This window comes from Martes martes, assembly GCF_963455335.1.
Source record: "Martes martes genome assembly, chromosome: 14".
Taxonomy (NCBI): Eukaryota; Metazoa; Chordata; class Mammalia; order Carnivora; family Mustelidae; genus Martes; species Martes martes.
The window spans coordinates 86398768-86423603 of record NC_137902.1 but is presented as its reverse complement, the minus strand read 5'-3'; the positions used below and the strand labels follow the sequence as shown (position 1 = coordinate 86423603).

At 49.1% G+C, this 24836-nt stretch overlaps 1 protein-coding gene across 2 annotated transcripts in view; it reads right to left on the bottom strand.

The window, feature by feature from the left end:
* Positions 1–604: 604 nt before the first annotated feature.
* The window catches only part of GPR137B (G protein-coupled receptor 137B), a 49596-nt gene continuing 25364 nt past the window's right edge, over positions 605–24836 (bottom strand). Inside the window, exons 3-7 of one of the 2 annotated variants that reach the window (XM_080822694.1) lie at positions 22726–22948; positions 20658–20807; positions 17767–17895; positions 3796–3920; positions 605–2160 (exon numbers count right to left, since the gene is read on the bottom strand). In XM_080822694.1, coding sequence (XP_080678820.1) covers positions 2049–2160; positions 3796–3920; positions 17767–17895; positions 20658–20807; positions 22726–22948 — 739 coding nt within the window. In that variant the 3' untranslated portion in view covers positions 605–2048. Of the gene's footprint in view, positions 2161–3751; positions 3921–17766; positions 17896–20657; positions 20808–22725; positions 22949–24836 lie in introns of both variants that reach the window. The other variant, XM_080822695.1, reaches the window with a different exon arrangement.

The window sequence follows — 24836 nt, the reverse complement described above, 5'->3', positions numbered from 1 at the left end:
TACAATACTTGTGTTTTAGCAAAACTTTTTAAAAAGAGAAAGAAAAAAGGGCTCTTAGAACATTTTTATCCTTTCCAATAAAAAAATAGTTCAAATAGTAGCAGCTTTATCATAAAAATAGATTATGGCTTTTATCACTTAATGCTGGTTATTGCAACTTTCCTGCCAGCAATAACAGGATAATGTGTTCCTACAGCATGAGTATAATAGTTGGATGATTTTAGCGATTTTATTGCTGTATTTTTAAAAATATACCTACCCTTGAATGACCTAATTGAAGTACTTTCTGAAAGCATGATTTAAAGTTTTTAAGTCTATGCTTGGTCTGCCTTTAAATTCTCCTAAGCATTAGTAACAAAGATAGCATGACAAGTAGGGTGTTCTTGAAGCTATTTAGAAGAATAACAACTTATAATATTTTAAGGCAACCCAAATAATCAGTGCAAATTTTGCTTCAGTCTAGAACTGCTCTGACAGTCACTGTCTTCCGTGACATGTGACCCCAATTCTTCCATATACTGAAAGGCAAGAACACTACTATGTTGGATGGTGCAGGATAAAGGCATTCTGTGCAAGTGAAAAACCCAGTCGCAAGCCATTTTTTACAACTTGAGATGGCAATTTTAATTACCATCAAGAGAAGCAGACTTGATCTCTGTGAAATCAATGCCCAGAGAGAAATCCTTTCTGAAGACCATAATGAGAAATAAGAGATACTGGCAGTGGGTTTCATCCTGAAGGCACAGCGTAACTGTCTGTCCGTCTGCTCCTCCTCCTTCTGTCCCGAGAGGTGAGATTTCCTAGACAGAGCAGATCACGTCTCTCTGGTAACCATCCTTCCTCCAGTACCTTCTGTTTTACAGAAAATCCAAGCATTTAACCTCCCTGACACAGTTTCCCATCGTAGGCAGTGGTACTGGATAGTCTTGGAGGTTTTAGACTTGCACCGTGGCTGGAGTCCCAGCTGAGTTCATTGAAGCCGTCGTCTGGAACGTTGCCTCTTCATGTGGCCAAGGGACAGGAATCGTGCTCCTGGGTACCAGGGAGCAACTCCCATTTTAAAGCTGCTATCGCCAGTGGCCTGATTTCAGAGCTACTTAGAAATGCAGGCCATTATTTTAAATACGGTGGGAAAGTGCAGGAAGACTGAGGACTGCATACAGCCTGGGGATGGAGGGCGGAGAACCTCTCCTCCGCTCCTGGACTGTAATGAACGGTCCGCGGTTTGGGAAAGGTGCCGTCTTGGGAAGGCCTGAGGTAACGGAGCCTAGATTTCCCTGGGCTGGAAAACTAGACAAAGGTTCTGAATACAGCAGAGGAGGCTTAGCAGTGTGGGTCAGCTCTAGCCGTGTCTCTAAGGGATCCACTTGTCGCTGAAGGGTACACATTAGGGCCCTGCTCAAAGGAGTACCACACTTTTGTCAAAATTTAGATTCTCTGAGACAACAACCGTCTGGACCTTAAAGAACTCGAAGGAAGGAGCCAATTACCTTGTCTGTAGTCTGTTGATAATCTGCTACAGCATAACTTAACACTGGAGTTAAAACTGGCTTTCTAGATGTCAGCTGGGTTTCGAGTCTACCCGGCTCAGCCCCTGCACGGCCTGAAGACGTGAGGGTCTGAAGATACGTTAGTCCGAGAGCCTGAAGCCACCAGCAGACCATGTGCTGTGGACTTCGAAAGTGGATTATGCATAAAGTCCGTGCAAACTACAAACATACATTGCAATAACATTCTCAAAAAATCCTAGTACATATTTTAGCATTATTATTTAAGTTATATAAAATACGTCTTTATAAAAGTACAGAGTTTTTTTAAAAGTTTAAATTATACCCACTGAAATAGGCAGCCAGGCTCATTTTTTAGTACTAAAATAAGATTTTATCAATCTAAATTATTGCTTAGTCCTATAGAGCCATTAGAAACCTGTAACAAAAATCAAGTCCTATTTCTTAAGAAAAAGTGCCTTATAAAAATTCAGCTGTCAGGAAGTTAATCTCTTTGAAGGTCTTCACTTGAGGAATGTTCCATAGAATTATTGACTGATACTACCCATGGCTTGGTTTGTCAGGATCCAAAACTGGGTCTGGTTGGAGAGTTCCCACTGGTGCCAGGAAGCTGTTAGTTTGTTGTCCCCAGTCATAGTAGTCTGGAGCAAAACTTAAAAAGAAAAAAGAGATAGTTTGGTGACTTGAAACATTATACTTTCTATCAGTGACATCTCTATTTTAGTCGGACAGAACTGAGATTTTGTATAAACTGTAGACAATCCCGGTTTTTAAAGTGGCTTCTTGAAGCCCACGTGCAGCGGCTACAAGTTCACCTACTTGGTGAATTCAGGGCGCCTGGGCGGCTCAGTCGGTTAAGCACCAGGGATCTAACTCTTGATTTCGGCTCAAGCCCTGACCTCAGGCTTGTGAGATAAAGCCCCGCGTTGGGCCGTGTGTGCGGAGCCCGCTTAAGGCTACCCCCCGCCCACTCAGGCTTGCTCCCTCTAAACAAAACAAAACAAAAAAAACACTGGGCTCCACAGAGCCCAGAAGCATAGCATTACTAGAACCATAAACCAATCACTACGTGTAACAAAATATTTTGCCAAAAAGTCCTATCTGGTACGTCCGGAAAAGTAACTTCAGGGTGTCCGCTTTGTCATCTGCAGAACACCAGCGACCTCAGCGCCGCCTCGCTGGGCTTCTGTGAGTTAAGACCTACCGAGCGCTCGAACAGCACCTTAACGCACAGGAAGCGCTCGCTAACGTGCACCTCCCTGTCCTCCTCCTGTAGGCAGCGGAGGGGGGGGCTTCTACCTCAGGAGCGAGGGCACTCGGCTCTGGGCTGCCTTGGGCAGATGGGGGGCTAGGGCCGCTCCCGCGGGCCCCAGAAGGACGTGCAGTGGGGAAGTGGGGAAGAGCCGTGTCGGGCTGAGGGTTCGAACAGCTCTGGACCTCCGGAGTCCTTGTTCACTGGCCCGCTTCCGGACCTCTGTGCTGCACAGCCGCCGGCGCGCTGTGTGCAGGCTGCATCTTCTCTCCCCCAAGCACCACCTCACATTCTTTCTGGTTCCCTGCTTCCTCGTCCACTGAGAAAGCAGGATACCCCACCGGCTTCTCTGTTCTTGGGTCCCCAAACAAGGGCTCTTTTCAGAGCGCTCTTCAAGTTTTCCAAGGACATTTACTGTGCGTCGTAAGGAGCAGAAAACCCAGGCTATCTTCTCTTGTATCATTCCGCCTGGGACTGGGGGGCGGTTTGTATTAAAATGATCGCTTTTAAAGGTCCCAAGGATGACCAACAACAAGCTTTCACTTCCAAGAAACACAGCCGGAAGCCTCCCTTGCCCAGGAACTGCACCAGATCCTGGGAGCACAAGCAGAGAGCGGAGGGGGCGCAGGGAGCCCTGCGTCAGCCGTTCGTTGTTGCTTCCCTCCGCTCTGCTCACCCTGAAGGCCCAGATTCACCGGCAGGAGAAGGGGACATAAGGACCACTGGGCCGCGGAGGGTGGCTGAAGTGTCACCGGAGAGGGCAGGGAACCCCAGGAGCTCCCACCCCTCCTGTCCGCCCCACACCTGTGGGAGCAGAATCCTGGGAGTGGGGCGCCACTCTGGTGACACTTTGTCTCGTCCTCCGGGGCTTCCCCTCCATTTCCTTCACCCTCCTCCCGACTCCAGGGATTTTCTCTCGGACTGAACCGATTTCGTGGGTGCAGCGCTCAGACTCCTCACCGTGCCTCTGTACCACGAACCAGGGTCTCACCTTCCCTCCTCACCGTGCCTCTGTACCACGAACCAGGGTCTCACCTTCCCTGAAGTCCCTGAGGGGCAATGTTCCAGGCAAGGTCATCATCACTGTCATATCTTCGAGGGTTGTCAAAGAAGTAAGATCTGGGACTGAATCCATGGCTGGGGACCATTCCAGGGTTGCTCTAGAAAGACAATTAATTGTTCAGTTTGCTCGAGACAAAGATAAACAAGATCTCTCTTGCAGGACACTGCAGATGCTGTCCTCATCTCAAAGGAGGACGGACCTGTGCCGCTACAGTGCTCGTTTCAGTTGCATTTATATTTAAGAGGTGTTATCGTTTCCTTTTCTCAGGATGGACAAAGTCTTCTTTCAGAGTTCCGCGTGCAGCAATGAATTACCATCGTTTTAATCCCTTACTGAAACACTAGGCGATGCCCAAATTAACCAAATTAGATAGTCCCAGATTAGCTATAAAACCATATAGTAATGTGGATATTTACAAGCTAAAATAATGAAATGATCATAATGATCAAATAAGTTTCCATTTCCTGCTTCTATAATCATTTCCCCCATTTCTGTCCTCAAGCTGAGTTCACCATTCAAAAAATTTCAAACGGTTTCAAGTAAGCAGAACATCAGAACTGTCTTAAAAGGCAAATCAAAGCTGGCATAAAATCCAGAATTTGCTTGAGGTCCTTGGACCTATCGTCAGTGGTCTATTTTAAAGTTAAACAAGTTCTTTATAGACCCAGGATCTATAAAGAACTTCTCAAACTCAACACACACAAAACTGATAATCATATCAAAAAATGGGCAGAAGATATGAACAGACACTTCGCCAAAGACATACAAATGGCTACCAGACACATGAAAAAACGTTCATCATCACTAGCCATCAGGGAGATTCAAATTAAAACCACACTGGGATACCACCTTACACCAGTTAGAATGGCCAAAATTAGCAAGACAGGAAACAACGTGTGCTGGAGAGGATGTGGAGAATGGGGAACCCTCTTACACTGTTGGTGGGAATGCACGTTGGTGCAGCCACTTTGGAGAACAGTGTGGAGATTCCTCAAGAAATTAAAAATAGAGCTTCCCTATGACCCTGCAATTGCACTACTGGGTATTTACCCCAAAGATACAGATGTAGGGAAAAGAAGGGCCATCTGTACCCCAATGTTTATAGCAGCAATGGCCACGGTCGCCAAACTGTTGAAAGAACCAAGATGCCCTTCAACGGACGAATGGATAAGGAAGATGTGGTCCATGTACACTATGGAGTATGATGCCTCCATCAGAAAGGACGAATACCCAACTTTTGTAGCAACATGGATGGGACTGGAAGAGATTATGCTGAGTGTACTAAGTCAAGCAGAGAAAGTCAATGATCATATGGTTTCACTTATTTGTGGAGCATAACAAATAATATGGAGGACAAGGGTAGATGGAGAGGAGAAGGGAGTTGAGGGAAATTGGAAGGGGAGGTGAACCATGAGAGACTACAGACTCTGAAAAACAACCTGAGGGTTTTGAAGGGGCGGGGGGTGGGAGGTCAGAGGAACCAGGTGGTGGGTATTAGGGAGGGCACGGATTGCATGGAGCACTGGGTGTGGTGCAAAAACAATGAATACTGTTATGCTGAAAAGAAAGAAATAAATAACTATTAAAAAAAAAGAAAACGGCAGTGTCTGTCAGGGCTGACTACGTAACTGATAAGAGCAGTGAAAAAGGAAACTGTGGAGCCCTTGTTCATGAAGTAGGAAAAAATGATGTTTAAAGGCATTAATATGAAAAATAAAGCTTTTTCCTTTAAAAATAAAAATAAATAAATAAAGTTAAAGGTATGAAGCAAGGTTCTCACTATACCATGAGTATTGATACGGAAACTCCTCCTTTTCTAAGACTCATCTAGCCAAATTCAGGAAACAAAATAAAACCTAGATAAAGTGGGAAGCCTGAAAATTTATGATTTGCAGCAGTTCGAGAATGTCCATGTAAAAGAAAGAAGCTGGATCCTAACCTCATTACACCTATACAAAAAGTAACTCATACAACTATGAAAAAAGTAACTCAAAATAGATCGAAAACCTAAATGTAAGAGTAAAAACTATAAAAATCTGGGAAGAAAAATATAGGGACAAATCATGTCCTAGGATTTGGCAAAGGATTCTTGAATAGACACCAAAAACATGAACAACAAATATAAAATTCACCAAAATTAAAAACTTCAAAAGACACCATCCGGAGAATGAAAAAACCGCCACAAGAAGGGGAAAAAATATTTGCAGAATCCTATCTGACAAGGGACTCAGATCTAAAATACATAACATAAAGAACACTTAAAACAATACAAAGACAACTCAATTTAAAAATGGGCAAAAGATCTGGATAAAGATACAAATGTCCAGTAAGTGCATGAAAAGATGCTTGACCTCATTAGCGATCAGGGCGAAAGGCACAGCCATCCGGGACATCTAGAATCAAAACCTCCGTAAGTGCTGGGGAAGAGGAGGGGGACCCAGAGGCCTCCTGCCGTCCCAGCACGAGCAGCGGGCACGTGGCACACCCACTGTGGGAAACAGTCCGGCAGGTTTTTTTAAAAGTGCAGCCCTGACTTCGGGAAGATGGCAGAGAAGGGCCCGACGCGCACCTCGTCGCACGGACACACGGATAACGCGTCCACTTAAATAGCCCAGAAAATGACCCGAAGACCACGATGCCGTGGAGAGAAGAGGACACGTGAGGGCGGGTGGGGAGAGCGGACACGTGGTTGGGAGCTTAAGGGCCAAGGCCACCTGCAGCCAGGACGGACCAGAGCGCGCAGGGAGGGGAGACAGATCCTCACGCCTGGGAGCCTGCAGGGCACGACTTCCCATAACATTTGTCTCTGCAAACCAGGGGGGCCACGTTCCCCAAGTTCCTACAACCGCCTGGCCCTTAAAGCCCGGAACTTTAAAAACCAACAGGCTCCGTTCTGGGAGAGGCCGGAGGGAGAGCAGAGAAGCAGCCCGGAAGGGCAGCTGGAGAGACGCCTGGGGCAGACGGGACAGCGAGTTCCTCACTGATCTCACAGCCCGGACCAGAGGGACACATTTCCCCGGACACTCCTCCAGGAACGAAGGAGGGGCAGGCACCACCGCCCCGCCCGGCCCCCACGCAGAGCCTGGACGGGGCCAGCATCCAGTACACAGCCTGCTTACGTGGCACCCTGCCCCCCCCCCCCCCCGCGCAGCTGGGCCTGCCTCAGCTCTGGTGCAGCGGGCCCCCTCCCCAGAAGACCTACGCAAACCCTGCCAACGTGCCGTGTCCCCACTGAAGGTTTTGCAGGGCCTCAGTCCTGGCAGCAGCCGTGGGTCACCTCCCGTGGAGGGCGCTCGCTCCCTGTTAAAAACGCACACCCTGCGCGTGCCCTGCAGAGCGGCCCTGGCCAGCCAGTGTCCTCGGGGCTGTGGGCACCCCTGGCAGAGCGGGCACCGCTCATCCCACTCGCACACCTCGTGGAGCGGTCTGGGCTTGGCAGCAGGGGCGCCACCCCTCTGTAAAAGGACAGGGCCACCTTGTTGAAAGTGTGCACCCCACCTACTACCTTCAAGAGCTGGAGAGGTCGCAGATTATCTGCACAGAGACAGACCCCAAGAATTACATAAAACGAGCAGAGGACTATGTCGCAAATGAAAGAACAGGACAAAACCCCAACAAAAGACCGAAGTGAAACATATCAGTAGTATGGCCAATAGGAACTTAAAGTAACATCCTAAAGAGACTCCCTGGACTTGAGAAAAGAGGGGAGGACATCAGTGAGACCCGTAACACAGGGACAAAGAAGAACCAGTCAGCAAGAATACATGAAATTTAAAACACACCTGGTGCAACACGTCGCGGGCTAGAGGAAGCAGAGGATGCGTGAAGGGCCCGGAGGCAGAGCAGCGGAGCGCAAGCTGCGCGGGTGAGGAACGGAAACGGAAAATGCGAACAGGTTCTGAAGCTCGGTGACCCCATCAGGCATAATAACCGCGGCCCTACAGGAACCCCAGGAGAAGAAGAAGAGAAAAGGGAGCAGAAAATTTATTTGAAGAAAGAACAGCTGAAACCTTCCCAGTCTGCGGAAGGAAACAGGAAACAGATCCAGATCTGGGAGGCACGGAGACCCTTCAAAACAAACTAACCCAAGGAGGTCCAGACCATGACACACGGTAATTAAAATGGCAAAAAATACTGCTAAAATTTTTTTTAAAGCAGCAAGAGAAACAAAGACCATTCACATAAGGGAAACCCCATAACGCTATCAGCTGCTTTTTTAGCACAAACTTTGTCGACCAGAAGGGAGTGGTGTGACATACTCAAAGTGCTGAAAGGGGAAAGTCTGCAGCCAAGAGTACAAACACTCCCATAATCTGAATGGAACCACCAATGACCCCAACCAGTCAACGCAATCTTGGAAAAGAAAAACTGTAGGTATCACAATTCCAGACTCCAAGTGCTATAACAAAGCTGTAGTCATCAAAACTATGGGACTGGCACAAAATACACATATGTTGGGGCACTCGGGTGGCTCCGTTGGTTACGCATCTGACTCCTGGTTTCAGCTCGGTCATGATCTCAGAGCTGTGCCATCAGAGCCCACGTCAGGCTCGGCCATCAGCACGGGGTCTGCTCTACGTTCTTCCCCCTCCTCTCCCTCCCTTTCCGCTCCTGCCCCAGCTCACAGGTGTTCACATTCACACTCTTCTCTTCTCTCTCTCTCTCTCTCTCAAAAAAAAAAAAAGATCAATAGAACAGAAAATCCAGAAATAAACCCACAATTATATGGTCAATTAATCTCCAACAAAGAAGGTAAGAACATGCAATGAGAAAAAGTCTCTTCAACAAATGGTATTAGGAAAACTGAACCACTTTCTTACACCATACACAAGATAAGCTCAAAATGGATTAAAGACCTAAATACGAGACATGAAACTGTAAAAATCCTTTAAGAGAGCACAGGCAGTCATTTCTCTGACACCAGCCACAGCAACGTCTTTCTAGCTATGTCTCCTTTGGCAAGAGAAAGAAAAGCAAAACTAAACTACAGGGACTTCATCGAAATAGAAAGCTTCTGCACAGCAAAGGAGAACAAAACTAAAAGACAATCCACTGACTGGGAAAAGAAATAGGTATGCACAGATGACACATCTGATAACGGGTTACCATCTAAAACATATAGATAATTTATACAACTCAACACCCCAAAAAACAAATAATCCAATTAAAAAATGGACAGAAGACATGAACGGACATTTCTCCAAAAAGACTTACAGATGGCCAACAGATGTGTGAAAAATACTCAACGTCACTCATCATCAGGGAAATGCAGATCGCGACCATGATGAGAGATCACCTCACACCTGTCGGAATGTCTAAAACCAACAACACAACAAACAACAGATGCTGGCGAGGATGTGGAGAAAGGGGAACCCTCCTACACTGTTGGTTGGAACGCAAGTTGGTGCAGCCACTGTGGAGAACAGTGTGGAGGTTCCTCAAAAAATTAAGAACAGAACTGCTCTACAAATCCAGTAATTTCGCTACTGGGTATTTACCAAAATAATACAGAAACACTAATTTGAAGGGATACCTGCACCCCTATGTTCACAGCAACATTATCTACAATAGCCAAACTGTGCAAGCAGCCCAAGTGTCCACTGGGGGATGAGCGGGTGAGGACGACGTACACAGCGGAACATTACGCAGCCATCAAAAGAATGAAATCTTGCCATGTGCACCCACATGGATGGAGCTAGAGAGTATAATCCTAAGCAAAATAAGTTCAAGGAAGATAAATACCACGTGATTTCACTCATATAGAATTTAAGAAACAAACCAAATGAGCAAAAGAAGAAAAAAAAAGAATGACAACCCAAAAAACAGATTCTTAACTACAGGGAACAAACAAAGGGTCACCAGAGGCGAGGCTGGTGGGGGATGGGAGCTTCGTGAGGAGAACTGGGAGCCACTTGTCCTGATGAGCCGTGAGGACTCTGTGGGAGGGCGGAGTCACTGGACCGTCCACCCGAAACTAACACAACACCGCACGTGAACCACACTAGAATTTAAAAGAAATTTTCAACATAGAGTTACCATATGACCTAGCAACTGCATTCTGAGATATATACCTAAGAGAAATACTTTTTTTTAAGTTTGATTTATTTGAGAGACAGTGACAGAGAGAAAGTGTGCCTGTGGGGGGGAGGGGAGGGGCAACGTGAGGGAGAGAGAGAAACGCCAACAGACTCCACGCTGAGCAGGGAGCCTGAGGCGGGGCTTGATCCTGGGACCCTGAGACCATGACCTGAGCCTAAACCCAGAGTCCGATGCTTAGCTGAGTCCCCCAGGCGCCTCGGAAGACACGTGCACACAGAAACCTGTACACGGGTGTCTAGAGCAGCGCTGCTCCTAGGAGCAAAGAACCAGAAACCGGTGCGAGTCCGCCACACGACGGAGTGTTACTCAGCCATGAAAAGGAGTAAGGTACTAATACGTGCGACAACACACATGAGCCCTGTGCGAGGAGACAGTCACAGAAAACCACACCGTGTACGGCGCATGCCCGTGGAATTCCAGCAGGGAAATCTACAGACAGACGAGCAGGTGCCTGGGGCCGGGGAGGGGAGTGACAGCTTATGGGTACAGGTTTCCTTTTGAGGTGATAAAAATGTTTGCAAAACTACAGTGGTGCCCGTACACATCTGAAAACACCCCAAGCCACTGAGCTGTACACAGGACATGGGGGGTTGTACGGGACGGGAATTCTATCCCGGTAAAGCTGTTTAAGCAAGACCAACAAAACCAGGGAGGTTCTCAAACTTCACAGCGCACTCAAAGCACTGGGGGTTCTTCACATTTAAAACGTGGATTCCCAGAACCGGCCCTGGAGATTCTGACCTAGGAATCCGCCCTGACCCCAAGGGCCCTGGGACTCTGATGTGGACGGCCGAGAGCCGCGCTCTGAACGCGGCCACGCTGGGCTCGGCCGCCGGGGGAGAGGCGTGTTCACAGCGACCGCACCGCGCATCCAGACGGTCGATCACGGCTGAAGGAAGTCCCCACCGGCAACGGGCTCTTTTAAAGTCCAGGAACGGGAGTTGGGTTATAAATCCCCACCCACCCACCCACCCAGAGGAATATCAGACTGTTTTTCTTCTCCAAGCAATTACAGGAATTACAGAGAGCGGTAAGACTGTTGCCGAGTCACACAGCAGCAACTGAGTTTCTCCAAACCTTACGCCAAGGAAAGCCACAGCGCAGCCCAGTACTCATCCTTACGGACTCGGGAGCCAGGCTGCCGTGGTGCGATCCCAGCTGTGCCTCCGACAAGCCCCGTGATCTGGAACCCGTTTCCTCATCGGACTGTGATGATGGTTTCCAGCTCAGAGGCTGAGTGTGAGCATTAGAACACGAATGTATCTAAAGCGCCACCCCGCGCCGTGCCCGGCCCACGGAAGCGCTCCACCATGCCTGGCTCCCTCGACCAAATTCTACGCGACCAGATGGCCTTCCCCCCGGGAGACTCGCCTAAGGAGATTTTACGAACACCCCAAGCCCAATCTGACACCCACGTTCCCTGCTAATGAGAGTTCCTTCCTGAGTAGAAAAGGGAAAATGTTTTTCTATTTAGGACTATGCCTCCCTCCTACTGAAGTCACTTCCTTGGGGTAAATCAGAAGAAAACACGGTTCAGGGCAGAGAGAATCATTTCAATTCACTACTAAGCTGCTGTCCATGGGGGCTTAGCCTCAGTGTGGCCCTGAGATCTGTTCCGGCACCAGCAAGGCTGCCACTATTTCTGTGATTAGCGGGTTAAGACGTGACTTGCCCTTTCCACGGTCTCAACCCCAGCGCGGACGGTGCGCAAGCCTGCCGCTCCGGCTGTTCTGCAACGGTGGCACCAACCGCCCGGCCGACCCTGGTTTAGAGACCGTTTTCCTCGAGAATGCCTTTGCTGGGGTGCCTGGCTGGCGCCGTCAGTTACGCGTCTGACTTGGTTTCAACTCAGGTCGTAACCTCAAGGTCATGAGATGGAACCCCGCACAGGGCTCCACACTCGGCGGGGAATCCGCTTAGACTCTCGCTCCCTCCCTCTCCGCTCCTGCCCACCACCTGCCTGCATATGCGCTCTCTCTAAAATAAATAAATCTTAAAAAAAAAAAAAACAGCTGTAACAAGGCCCTAAACATTATTAGTTATATTAAATCTCAGTCTCTGTGTTTTTAATAGGTTACGTGACAACACGCGAAGTACACACACGGCGCATCTACTGTGCGGAGGCTGTTTTCAGGGAAAGACCTCGTGCGGCTGTTTGGGCCGTAGCTACATTTCTTCGTGCCACTTCACAACTCTTACAAACCAGGCTTTTTCAGACATGAGTGTTTGGCAGACCCTGTCTTGAGAGTATCTGAAGGGAACTGTCAGACGGGCGGACAGTATTTATCATTGATCAAATATGAGCTTTTCAGCAACAATGAAAAAGCTTTGGAAAACTTGTATCCCCCACCACGAGCCGGACGGCATCCCAGGACTTCAAAGATTCTCCTGAAATGATCAGTGGTGATATTTAATGAGTGAATTTTAATGTCTGAAAGATCTGCGTAACTCAGTACGCCAGTATTTTCCAAGTGACCAATATAAAAGGCCGTGTGTGCGTAAAAGATCCATTCAAAATGCAAGATAAACTGAGGGATGTTAGTGTTTGACACAGTCTGAGGAGTTTACTGCTATGGTTTTAGATTCCGCACTGCAACTGACTGTTATGAAACCATAATTCGTTCGCTTTTGATGCACTTCAAAGAAAAATACCCACAATTATGTTAAAGGGTATTAAATTACTCAACTTTATTGCAAATATGTATTTCTGTAAGGCTGGATTTTCCTCACATACTCCACCAAAACAATGTATCACAACAGACAATGCAGAAGCAGACAGAACCCAGCTGTCTTGTATTAAATCAGATACGAAAAAAATCGGAGAATTTTACAACAATGCTACTCTCCTACTTTGTTCTGGAAAATGTTCTTTTTCAGAAAAAATTTTTATGGCAACATATAATGGGTTTATTATTTATAGAGAATTAATTTTTTTAATTTTACACACACGCACACCCCTCTCCAAACAAGAGCTTTGGCAGGTCCTCAATAATTTATCAGTATAACCCTGGAGAGTCAGAGAATCTTGAAAAAGAAGAACACAGCTGAAGGCATCATGCTCCGTGGTTTCAAACAATATTACAAAGCTACAGTCATCCAAATAGTATGATACTGGCATAAAAACAGACACACATATCAATGGAAGGACAGACCGCCCAGAAAGAAATCCACACTTACATGGTCAAGTGCTTTACAACAAAGCAGCCATGACTATATAACGGGGGAAATGACAGTTCTTTCAATGAAGAGTGCTGGGAAAGCTGGACAGCCACCGGGAAAAGAATGAAACTGGACCACTGTCTTCTTATACAACACACAAAAATTAACTCAACATGGATTAAACACTTGAATGTAAGAACTGAAACCATAAAACCCCTAAACGAAAACCCAGGTGGTAAGCTCCCTGACGTCAGTACTGGAGATGATGATTTGGATTTGACACCCAAAGTAAAGGCAACAAAAGCAAAAATAAACAGGTAAAGCCACATCCAATGAAAAAGCTTCCAAGAGCAAAGGAACCCACAAACAGAATGAAAAGGTAACAGACTGACGAGGAGATGTTTGCAGATCGCGTATCTGATAAAAGGTGAATACCCAAAACGTATGAAGGACTCCCGCAACTCGACAGCAAAATGTAATCCGACTAAAAAATAGGCAAAGGACCCAAACAGACATTTTTCTCAAAGACCTACAGACGGCCAACAGGTACATGAAAAGATGCTCAATGTCGCTCACCATCAGGGAAATACGAATCAAAACTACAGTGAGCGACCACCTCACACCCGTCGGAACGGCTGAACTCAAAAGACAGGAAACAACCAGTGCTGACCGGGATGTGCAAAGGAACCCGTCACTCTCGCGGCTGGTGGGAACGTAGATGGGCGCAGCCGCCGCGGGACACAGCGGAAGGTCCGCACAAAAGTAAGACCAGACCCAGCCCATGATCCAGCGATCCCACTTCTGCATTTATCTGAAGGAAATGAAAACACTAATCCGACAGGATATCTGCACCCTCATGTTCACCGCAGCATTATTTACAAGAGCCAAGAGATGGAAACAACCCAAAAGTCCATCAGTGGATGAAAGGATAAAGAACTATACTGGAATATTACTCAACCACCAAAAAACAAACAAACAAACACCCAAATCCTGCCATTTGCAACAACATGGATAAACCTTGAGGACATTATGCTGAGTGAAATAAGTCAGAATACGATAAATACCGTATGATCTCGCGTATGTGGAATCCAGGAGCATACAGTGAAAACCGCCGCGTGGGTACAGAGAAGAGATGGTGGTCGCCTGAGGTGGGGGACGGGGAGTGGGCGAACCACGTGGAAGGGGTCAAAAGGTACAAGTTCCCAGTTACGGAATGACTAAGTCCTGGGGACCCGCGGACAGCACGCTGACCACACGTAATAACAGCGCGCGGCACGTCTGAAGGTAGGTAGAGCGGACCGTGAAAGTCAGCCCAAGAAGAAACATCATAACTGTGTCATGAGGATGGCAACCGGGCTTGTCAGGATCGCTGTGTAACAGCTACAGATACCCACTCCCTACGCTGTACACCTGAAACTAACACGTCTATTATAGCTCAGTAAAAAAATTAATGACAGGGCGCCTGGGGGGCTCAGTCGGTGAAGCATCTGTCTGCCTTCAGCTCAGGTCATGATCCCAGAGTCCTGGAATCGAGACCCACATCGGGCTCCCTGCTCAGCGGGGAGCCTGCTTTCCCCTCTCCCTCTGCCTGCCACTCCCCCTGCTCATGCTCTCTCTCTGTCAAATAAACAAATGAAATCTTTTAAAAAAATTAATCCGTGTAAAGTGTCCCGAGACCACCATGTTCAAGAACCACGGCTCTAGAGAATACTCTGAACACCTTGAACTCTATTCAAGTCCAATAACCAAGTAACCGCATCTACATGGAGTGTGTTAAGGAAGCCAGGTGTCCCTGGATAATGACATCTGTGAGTACACAGCAGACATTATCCCGTATTCATTTAGTAGAAGGACGTGAACACTATCACACTAGCCTTCCTCTTGTTAAATCTGGACGTCTACCCCGCGCTTCGGGAGCCCAGTTCTGAATCCTCCGAGACACGAGCTGATAAAAAGGTACACGCAGAGGCTGGGGGAGGCCTCCACGAGCCCCGGGAGTCAGCCTCAGCGACCCCTCACAATCCCCTGGTCCCGCGAGGTGCCCAGAAAACTCCAGAGAAGGAAGGAAAATAAAGACCTGGTCTCTCAGCCTAGAACCTGGGGCCCACCTGTCCCACTTCCGCGGCAGGGAGCCTCCAGCGTCTAGGATCTGACTCTACAGATGCCTCCGGCTGTTTCCACAGCAAGTGAAGGTCAGAGGAAGTGCACGGCCACGGTCCTGCAGCCACAAATAACGGAAGTGGAGGAAGCGGATCCCACGGTCTAGAAAACGCTACCCACTGCCTTCTCTGCCGGGGCCGCAGGCAGGCTGGGCTGCCCCACACGCCCCAGGCCAGGCAAGCTTCCCCCTCCCCTTGGTTTCTGGTGCATCGGTGACTATCCAGAGATGAATAAGAGAAAAGTAAGAAAAAAACGGGGTCAGGGTGCTTGAGTGGCTCTGTCAGCTCAGCAGCCGACTCCTGGTTTTGGATCAGGTCATAATCTCAGGGCATGGGATCGAGCCCCACGTTGGGCTCTGCACTCAGCGGGGCATCTGCTTGGGGTTCTCTCTCTCCCTCTGCCCCTCCTTGCCTCTAGCATTCTCCCTCTCAAATAAATAAATCTTTAAAAAGAAAGAAAAAGAAACAGGGTAGAACACAACTGGTCGGTTGGTAATCGTATCTGCTTTCCTTGTTGCCCGCCCACACATTTGGCTCGCATTGGCCAAAAGCCATTCTCTGTACTTTTCTGGGGGCTTCATAGATCAGCGACTCAAAATACTACCCCTCGTTAGTGTGGCTAGAATAATTCACGGAGCACAAGCGCCCAGGAGTTTCCTCACTCTCGCAAGCTGTGCATTTTCTGTCATGTCCTGAGAAAGACATTTATGTAACGTTGGCTCAGCAGAAACGGGACGGAACCAGGGGAGTGGGGTTAGCAACCCTCATGATGTTTTTATCTCCCTGTCACCGAGTTCCCAACTCACTGTCCAGCATAACACAGAGCTGAAGAACTCAAGTACCGTTTTCTATTTCCCTTTCCGAAAATAAAAGCTTATATATTTGGTTCACCCCAAGTCAAGGCTCAGATACCAGTGAGATTTGTTGCACTGGGAAAAGAGTCACTATCTTTAGGCCTTGAGAGGCAACTTTCATTTCTTCTGAAAGAGCAAAGCTGAAAAAATGAATTTCCCTCAAAAAGAGTTAAGGGGAAAAAAAAAGAAAAAAAATAAAAATAGATAAATATGCCATGGAAAAAAGACAGCCTCTTCAATAAATGGTGTTCGGAAAATTGGACAGCTATATGTAGAAAAATGAAACTCAACCATTCTGTTAAGCCATTCACAAAGATAAACTCAAAATGGATAAAAGACCTCAATGTGAGGTAGGAATCCATCAGAATCCTAGAGGAGAACATAGGCAGTAACCTCTTAGACATTGGCCACAGCAATTTCTTTCAAGATATGTCTCCAAAGGCAAAGTAAACAAAAGCGAAAATGAATTTTGGGGACTTCATCAAGATCAAAAGCTTCTGCACAGCAAAAGAAATAGTCAACGAAACAAAGAGGCAACCTACAGAATGGGAGAAGATATTTGCAAATGACACTACAAAGGGCTGATATCCAGGATCTATAAAGAACTCCTCAAACTCAACACACACAAAACAGATAATCACATCGGACAATGGGCAGAAGACATGAACAGACACTTCTGCAATGAAGACATACAAATGGCTAACAGACACGTGAAAAAACGTTCATCATCACTAGCCATCAGGGAGATTCAAATTAAAACCACATTGAGATACCACCTTACACCAGTTAGAATGGCCAAAATTCACAAGACAGGAAAAAACGTGTGTTAGAGACAGGGGAACCCTCTTACACTGTTGGTGGGGATGCACGTTGGTGCAGCCACTTTGGAGAACAGTGTGGAGATTCCTCAAGAAATTAGAAATAGAGCTTCCCTATGACCCTGCAATTGTGCTACTGGGTATTTACCCCAAAGATACAGATGTAGTGAAAAGAAGGGCCATCTGTACCCCAATGTTTATAGCAGCAATGGCCACGGTCGCCAAACTGTGGAAAGAACCAAGAGGCCCTTCAACGGACGAATGGATAAGGAAGATGTGGTCCATCTACACTATGGAGTATGATGCCTCCATCAGAAAGGACGAATACCCAACTTTTGTAGCAACATGGATGGGACTGGAAAAGATGATGCTGAGTGAAATAAGTCAAGCAGAGAGAGTCAAGTATCATATGGTTTCGCTTATTTGTGGAGCGTAAGGAATAACACGGAGGACATGGGGAGATGGAGGGGAGAAGGGAGTTGAGGGAAATTGGAAGGGGAGATGAACCATGAGAGACTATGGACTCTGAATAACAATCTGAGGGTTTTGGAGGGGCGGGGGGTGGGGTGAGCCTAGTGGTGGGTATTAAGGAGGGCACGTATTGCATGGAGCACTGGGTGTGGTGCATAAACAATGAATTCTGGAACACTGAAAAGAAATTTTAAAAAATAAAAATAAACAACTAAATAAATAAGAGTTAAGGGAGAAGACCGTCTCAGGCAGACAAGGGAACTTTTTACATCACAGCAGGACGAAAGAGGCGCGCTCCTAAAAATCTAAGGTCAAGCCCCAACGGCATGCGTTGTGATGAGAAGCAGGAGACAGTTTGCACAACTAGAAGATGGTTTACTTACAAGGTCCTTCGCAGGGTTTCTAACTCGGAAGAAGTAAACGACTAAGGTGGTGGGTAAGAGCTCCCACACGAAGAGGACGACCCCGAACACCACGTATCCGGCGTCTCCCAGCTGGTTCTTCAGATCTGCCTGTTGAGACGGAGGCACGGGGTCAGCACACTGAGGTTTTGCTCTGGCTCTTGCTAACGTGAACAAAGGCTAATTCTACTACGGTGCGACTCCTCCCCCCTGCAACGTGCATGTGGAAATCAGGTAATAAGCCAGGTGGGGAGTCATTCCAACCACACAGGGCAGAGAATTCTTATCTTCAAAACAGTCAAACGTGGGAACTGCCGATCTCTGACGGTTATTACTCCACCCTCCAAAACCTCCTCATATCCAAGCTAAGTCTCTTGAATGTCAGTCTTCTTTCCTTCAACAATCAAATAGGGAGATGTTAGGTCACTCCCTCCCACATATTTTTCAAATATTTTATTTATTTATTTATTTATTTATTTGAGAGAGAGTGTGTGAGAGAGAGCACAATAGCGGAGAAAGTCAGAGGGAGAAGCAGATTCTCCGCAGAGCTGGGAGCGCGATTCGGGATTCGATCCTTGGACTGCGGGATCATGACCTGAGCCGAAGGCAGCTGCTTAACCAGCGAGCCACCCAGGCGCCCTCCCTCCCATATCTTTGAGGACAGCATATAACTGTCACCCTCTGTCTCATCCCTAGGATAAACCCATCAATTTTTAAACTTCTCTTCCTGCTCCCCATATCCTATTCTTTACCCTTTAAGCTGGCTGCAGGGGAGATCACCTGGAAAAAGACTGTTTCGAGTCCAGGATGTTTGTCTGGACCAGTGGGATGGCCGACCGGGCCTGGTGTGTGGTCTGTCCCCCGTCTGCAGGGCCCAGGATGAGTGCACAGGGGCGCATCTGGGTAGCTCCCCCACAAAGGGCAGCGTTTCAGACAAAGTGCACCAAAACCAAGCCATGAAAAGCCGATCACCTAAACAATCCTTCTGCCTTCTAGTGCATCGTGTTTGGGGGCAGTAGCCGAGCAGATCAGGCCCCTCCAGGAAGCCGTCTCCCCATCTCTGCAGCCCACTTCCCATCTCTAACTCAGCTGGGAAGCACGCTGGCCCCTTCCATTCTACGTGGATAACGTGCCGCTTGGGGCCAGCTGTTAGGTTTGCTCCTCGATTATTTTGGTTGCAACACACAGGTCTAGATATTCATAAATAAACATTCCCCCTAAAAACAACAGAATTTTAAACATTGTGTTATTTTAAGTTTGTTACCATTATAAGCCCTTACCGGAAAGAAAAACTGAAATAATTATTTTGTTAAAGCCTAGTGTTTATGGTTTAGTGTTTAATGGGTATGGGGTTATGGTTTGGGAGGACAAGCACCTTCTCGAGACAGACAGCGGTGACAGTAAGGGGACGGTGCTGAATGCCAGGCTGCTGTCGTCCGCCCAAAAGTTGTTACGACGGTAGCCATGGTGGACATTTCACTACAATGAAATCCTTCAGGTCTTACGAGTAAGTCTCTCATTTATTGTTCCAAGATTCGATTTTTATATATTTGATTTTCTCCAAAGAGGGCACACCTTTGGCAGTGCCTTGCCCAAATCTCTCCCATCCTGTACAGGTGGGACTGGTCTGGGCAGTGGTGGTCTGAACCCTTCCGAATTCTAGCCCCTTCCCCGTGCCCCTTCCGAATTTCACCTTGTCCTCCCATGCTCATCGGGGTCACTTAACGTCCTCTTCTGGAGGGTGAATCCAGCCCAGGAGGGAGCACTGCTGGGACTGGAGACGTGCGTTTGATAGAGTTGAGCATTCAGTTACTTCCAGGGACAGTTAAGGAACTTTCCGTAATTCAATCCAGTAGAGCCCTATTATAAAGCAGAAGTTCTGCGTGTTGTAATGGCTTATCTGTGTGTCCGTTTTCCTCAGGGGACATAAACTCCTGCTGCGGGGCAGGGAGGCCATCTGTGTACGTTTGTAGCCCCAGCGCTCTGTCCTGCACGACAGAGACGAAGAATCGGTATTTCTCAAACGAGAGGATGCGACCTCATTCCCATTCTTTTTTTATTTTTGGCTTTTGTGAACAAGAATGCCAGATGATATGTCACTGCCTTTGTTCACTGCTTTGGAACTTACGATTCACGAGTCTCTAGCATATATTAAAAGGGCGAGAATATCATGGGGTGACCACTGGTAAAATGAGATTTTACCCACACCTTCAACCCCCCAGTCATTTTTGTCTCGCTCTCCTCAAATGCTGTCTCCATGCTCCACTTTTAAAAAAACCATAGTTTTAGAAAAGCCTGGATGGGTCAGTCATTAAGCATCTGCTTTCGGCTCAGGTCGTGCTCCCAGGGTCGTGGGATCAAGTCCCGCATCAGGCTCCCTGCTCCGTGGAGAGTCTGCTTCTGCCTCTGCCACTCCTGATGCTTGTGCTCGCTCTCTCTCTGACAAATAAATAAATTCTTTTTAAAAAAGCCACAGTTTTATGTATTTTTTGAAATCTGCATACAATCTGTTTTACCTAGGCAAACTTCACCCTTTAATAAAACCATCTTACATTTATATGGAAGCACTTAAAAACGTTTTAAGTGCTGTTTGTCAAGAGCCCCAGAAATTAACGTGTGTGTGTATGTGCATGTGCGTGCGCGTGCAAGCGTGCGTGTGCACCTAGATGCTAGCTGTCTCAGAAGATGTGAGCTGGACAAGCCAGGTACTATGATCCCACCTGACAGACGCGGACACAGATACCACACAGGTAAGTGACGGTCAAGGTCACCCAGCAATGCAGCAGCAGAAGCGAGGAGCCCCTCTCTGCCACACGGGGTGCTGTGACGCACAGAGCTGCTGTTCGGGGGACACGTCCCAGGAGCCCACTGACCTGGTCTGAGACATTGTACCAGTCGTAATCAAAGGAATGGACATTCCTGCTCTGGGAGAACGACAGGATGAACAGGTTGTAGCAGGCTCGGGAGGTGTAGAGAAGGATGACGGTCACTCCGACGGCTGTCACTTGACACACAGAGGAGCCCTGCAAAAGAGGGAGCCGTGAGGGGAGGCACCATTCCAGGTCCAACACCCCAGTCTCATCCTAGAACCTGCCATGGCTTCAGACCCGGTAAACCCTTCAGCTCTGGGGACCCACACCCAAACCTCACCTCACCCCACGCCCCCTCCTCACATGTCAAGGATCTCCATACAGACGCTTCCAAATCTGGGAGTTGGTTTGAAGAACCCTTAAAATAGGGGCCATTTGCCTAAAGCCCAGGTTTGTAAGAATGAGAAAGTCAAGTGGTTTATGCTGTTCGATCTCCAGGATCTCCCAACTTGGGAGCCCACTGCCCAGCGTCCGGCGTGGGTACGACCAAGCCCAGCAGGGTGGGGACCGGGAGAGCAGTCCTGTGGACCACGGCCCTGGGCAGGGGGCACTTCCTCAAATTCCAGCATCTTCTAGGCTGGAAGCCCTGGTATCACTCCAGACTTGCAAGTACATGGAAATTGGTGATTTGTACCCCCATTTATGAAGCTATCCATTTACAGTCCATTAAAGGGCCCTAAGCTAGAAACATATAGTTAACGTGACCAAAAAAATGAAACGGGTTTTTGAAATTTGCATTGAGAAATCATACATCAACAAGATACTATTTTATTTTGCCAGTAGCAGTTTAACAGCCTGTTTGCCACAGGGCTGATCTAAACGGTTATTTGGCAACCAAAATGTAACTCTTCCCATAAAAACCACGATTCTGTTTTTTTTAAAGCCTTGGATAGCCCTCACACGGGAGACAGTACAAACAACAGACAAAACTCGAGTCAAAATCAAGTCTGACATCTGTCAAAACTCATACATGAAAAAGCTACTCCTGCCACACTCAAGTCTCAAGGGACCTCGCCAGAGGTCAGCCTGATCACGGATGCCTTGCGAAGGCTTGTGGTTTCTGAGGTCAGATTTTAATCTACTGGTCACTACTGAAGACGCAATATCGTGGGCGACAGAGCTTCCCACGGTCTTCAGACATGAGACTAATTACAGCCAGGTGGGCCGTGCGGCCAAGAAGGCAGACACGGGGGTCAGCCAGACAGGGGGTCCACCAGAGGACATGGTTAGAGGCAGAGGAATTACAGAAATCATTCAATCATTGCACAAGTGCAAAAACCAAGGCCCCCTCCCCAGCCTCCACTCTTCCCTGGGCTTCCCAACCAAGGGAGACTTGGGGTGAGGCTGATCGGGGGCCCACAAGCATGTCAGCCCTTCCCTAGAACTCTGGGGGAAGGAAGAGCGAACGGGCATTCTAGGGTGTGCAGCACACTGCAAACCGAGCCGGCCTCCCCTCCCGGCTGCCTCCATCTCCGACCGAGAGCACGGCGCAGGGGCCGGCCTGAACTCCAGGGGGCAGTGTCCTCCCTGGAGTGTCCACTGTCCTCTCCTGGGCGCATCAGTCAGTCCTGAGGGGAGCCTCCATCCACATCTGCAGAGCCTGCGGCCAGACCACGAGTCCGAAGCCTGGCTCTCCATCGCCGGGCTGCGTAGGGCAACGCCGGGTACTGACCTCCAGGGCCTGGTCTCCCAGAGACCTGGGAGGACGCCATGAGCTTACGCAGGCCAAATGCGGATCTCAAAGTGCCTGGAACACAGGGAACACTCGGCGTGTTTCTACTGGTCTCATCGGCACAAGCAATCGGCGCGTCCTTTAAAACGTTGGTTAAACACTGTGTCTATGCACAGGCCGCCTCCCTGCCGGTAATTCCTCACGCTCCCACACATCAAAGCAACCCTTCTCACGTACGAAGTTCAAGGAACGACACGGCTCCGGGTTCTGGCAGCCAGGGTACGGCCAACCATTCACAGAACGTCAGGTGTGGAAGGTGTCTGCTGAGTTCTGTCTGCGACCGGGAAACTGTGTTCAGAGTCGGCTTAACGAAGGGATCTGGACCACGCGTCCACCTACCTTTGACTCCAAGTAAATGTTGGCCAAGGACATCTTCGAGATTTTGTAGAGACAGACGGAGAGGGAGACAGCACACAGCACGAAGAGCGTGTCGTTGATGGCCACGCGCACGGAGACGATGACCTTCCTCTCCCAGCTGCCTGTCCTCACCAGCACCGCGCAGGTCAGATTCACCAACAGGAAAACGAGGCTGATGAAGAGCGAGGCCAGGTAGAGGGGCAGCCTGGGGAGAACCAGAGAGCGCGGTCAGCCCCACGCCTGCCTGCGCGTCCCGATCGACCCCGAAGGAAAACGCGGCCCGGCCCGTCGGCGGCTGGAAGTGGACCCGCAGAGTCCGGACCCGCAGAGCGCCGACCCGCAGAGCCCGGACCCGCAGAGCCCGGACCCGCGGAGCGCGGACCCGCGGAGCCCGAACCGGCGGAGCAGCGGCTCTCACATGCGGATCACAAACCAGCTACAGACGGTGCGTCGGGAAGCCGCCGTCCGAGCCCCGCTCTCCCTGCCTCTGGGAGGTGGTCAGATCTGTCCCCACCCCTGCCCGGGGCTGAACGGACACCAGCTGGCTGGGTCCCCGGCCGTCTGTGCCCCGCAAGTTCCCGGAGCCGCCCGCATCCTTGTGACCGGGGCGAGGCCGGCGGACTTCTCAGACGGACTGAAACCCCAGGCCGCGGCCTCCGGCTGCTTCAGGACGGCCCCTGGTGTCTACCTCCTTCGGTAAACACGCCAACAAGGTACAGACGTGCGGGGCTCAAAATCAGACTGGGTCTGCGTTGACTATGTCTGTAAATCCAGAAAAAGAAAACTCTCGACTAAAAGCGGTTTTGAGGGGCGCCTGGGTGGCTCAGTCGTTAAGCGTCTGCCTTCAACTCAGGTCATGATTCCAGGGTCCTGGGATCGAGCCCCGCATCGGGCTCCCTGCTCGGCGGGAAGCCTGCTTCTCCTCTCCCAGTCCCCCTGCTTGTGTTCCCTCTCTTGCTGTGTCTCTATCAAATAAATAAATAAAATCGTTTAAAAAAATAAAAATAAAATAAATAAAAGTGGTTTGAAGCTAGAGTCTTCTAAAGCTGTAGCAGACCGGGACACAAAAACCTGGATGACAGGGCGCCTAGCTGGCTCAGTCATTAGGCGTCTGCCTTCGGCTCAGGTCATGGTCCCAGAGTCTTGAGATCGAGCCCCACGTCGGGATCCCTGCTCAGTGGGGAACCTGCTTCTTCCTCTCTGTCTCCCCACTACTCGTGCTCCCTCTCTCTCTCTTGCACTCTCTCTCCTATAATAAAATCCTAAAAAAAAAAAAAAAAAAAAAAAAAGACTCCTGAATGATAGTCCCAGCTCTAGACACAGTCACTGATAGGACCCAAGGCAGGGGGGAGGGGACACAGGGAGAGAGAGAAGTGTAGGGGAAGTGTGAAGAAGCCGGGCATAACGCGATGCCAACCGTGTGGTGCCCACGACGGCTAGTACGGTCGACGTCCCCAGCTCCCTGCCGCGCCTTTCCATCTTGGATTTTCACACAACAGCAACCCAGCCTCCATCCCACCCTCCTTCCTTCCCCTCCCCCTACCCTCATCAGCCCGGTGGGACCCAGAGACACACGGAGCCAAGACATCAGGCCAGTCTCTCCTGGCCACTCTGGGCTGCGTGTCCTTATCTATAGAAGCGAGATGAGGTCTCCCAGCCTGCCTCCAAGAGCCGCCGTGAGAAGCCATCGGGTTCTGTGCCTTCTTATCATGTCAGTCCTCTGTCCTCACCCCACGGGGCTTCACGGCCTCACCCCAGCTTCCCCTTCGGTCAGCAGCAGCTCCTAGAGAGTCTTCATGTCATCCCATCACCCTTTCCTCCGCAGGTCGTTCCCTGCAGACCCCACACTCTCCCAGGTCCCCATGACCTACTCCCAAACCGAAAGGAGTCAGCTCTTGGTCGCCGTCTTTCCCTGCTTTCCCGGAGCCCCCCGTCCATCACTCCATGGCCCTACGCCTGCCTCCTATTCCCCTGTCTGACCTGCCCCTGGACAGTCCCCGGTTCCTCTTCCTCCCCCAAAGTGACGACACCCGTGGCTCTCCTCCACCCCGGGGAAACGCGCTTACTCGTGCAGCCTCAGTTACAGCCTCGGA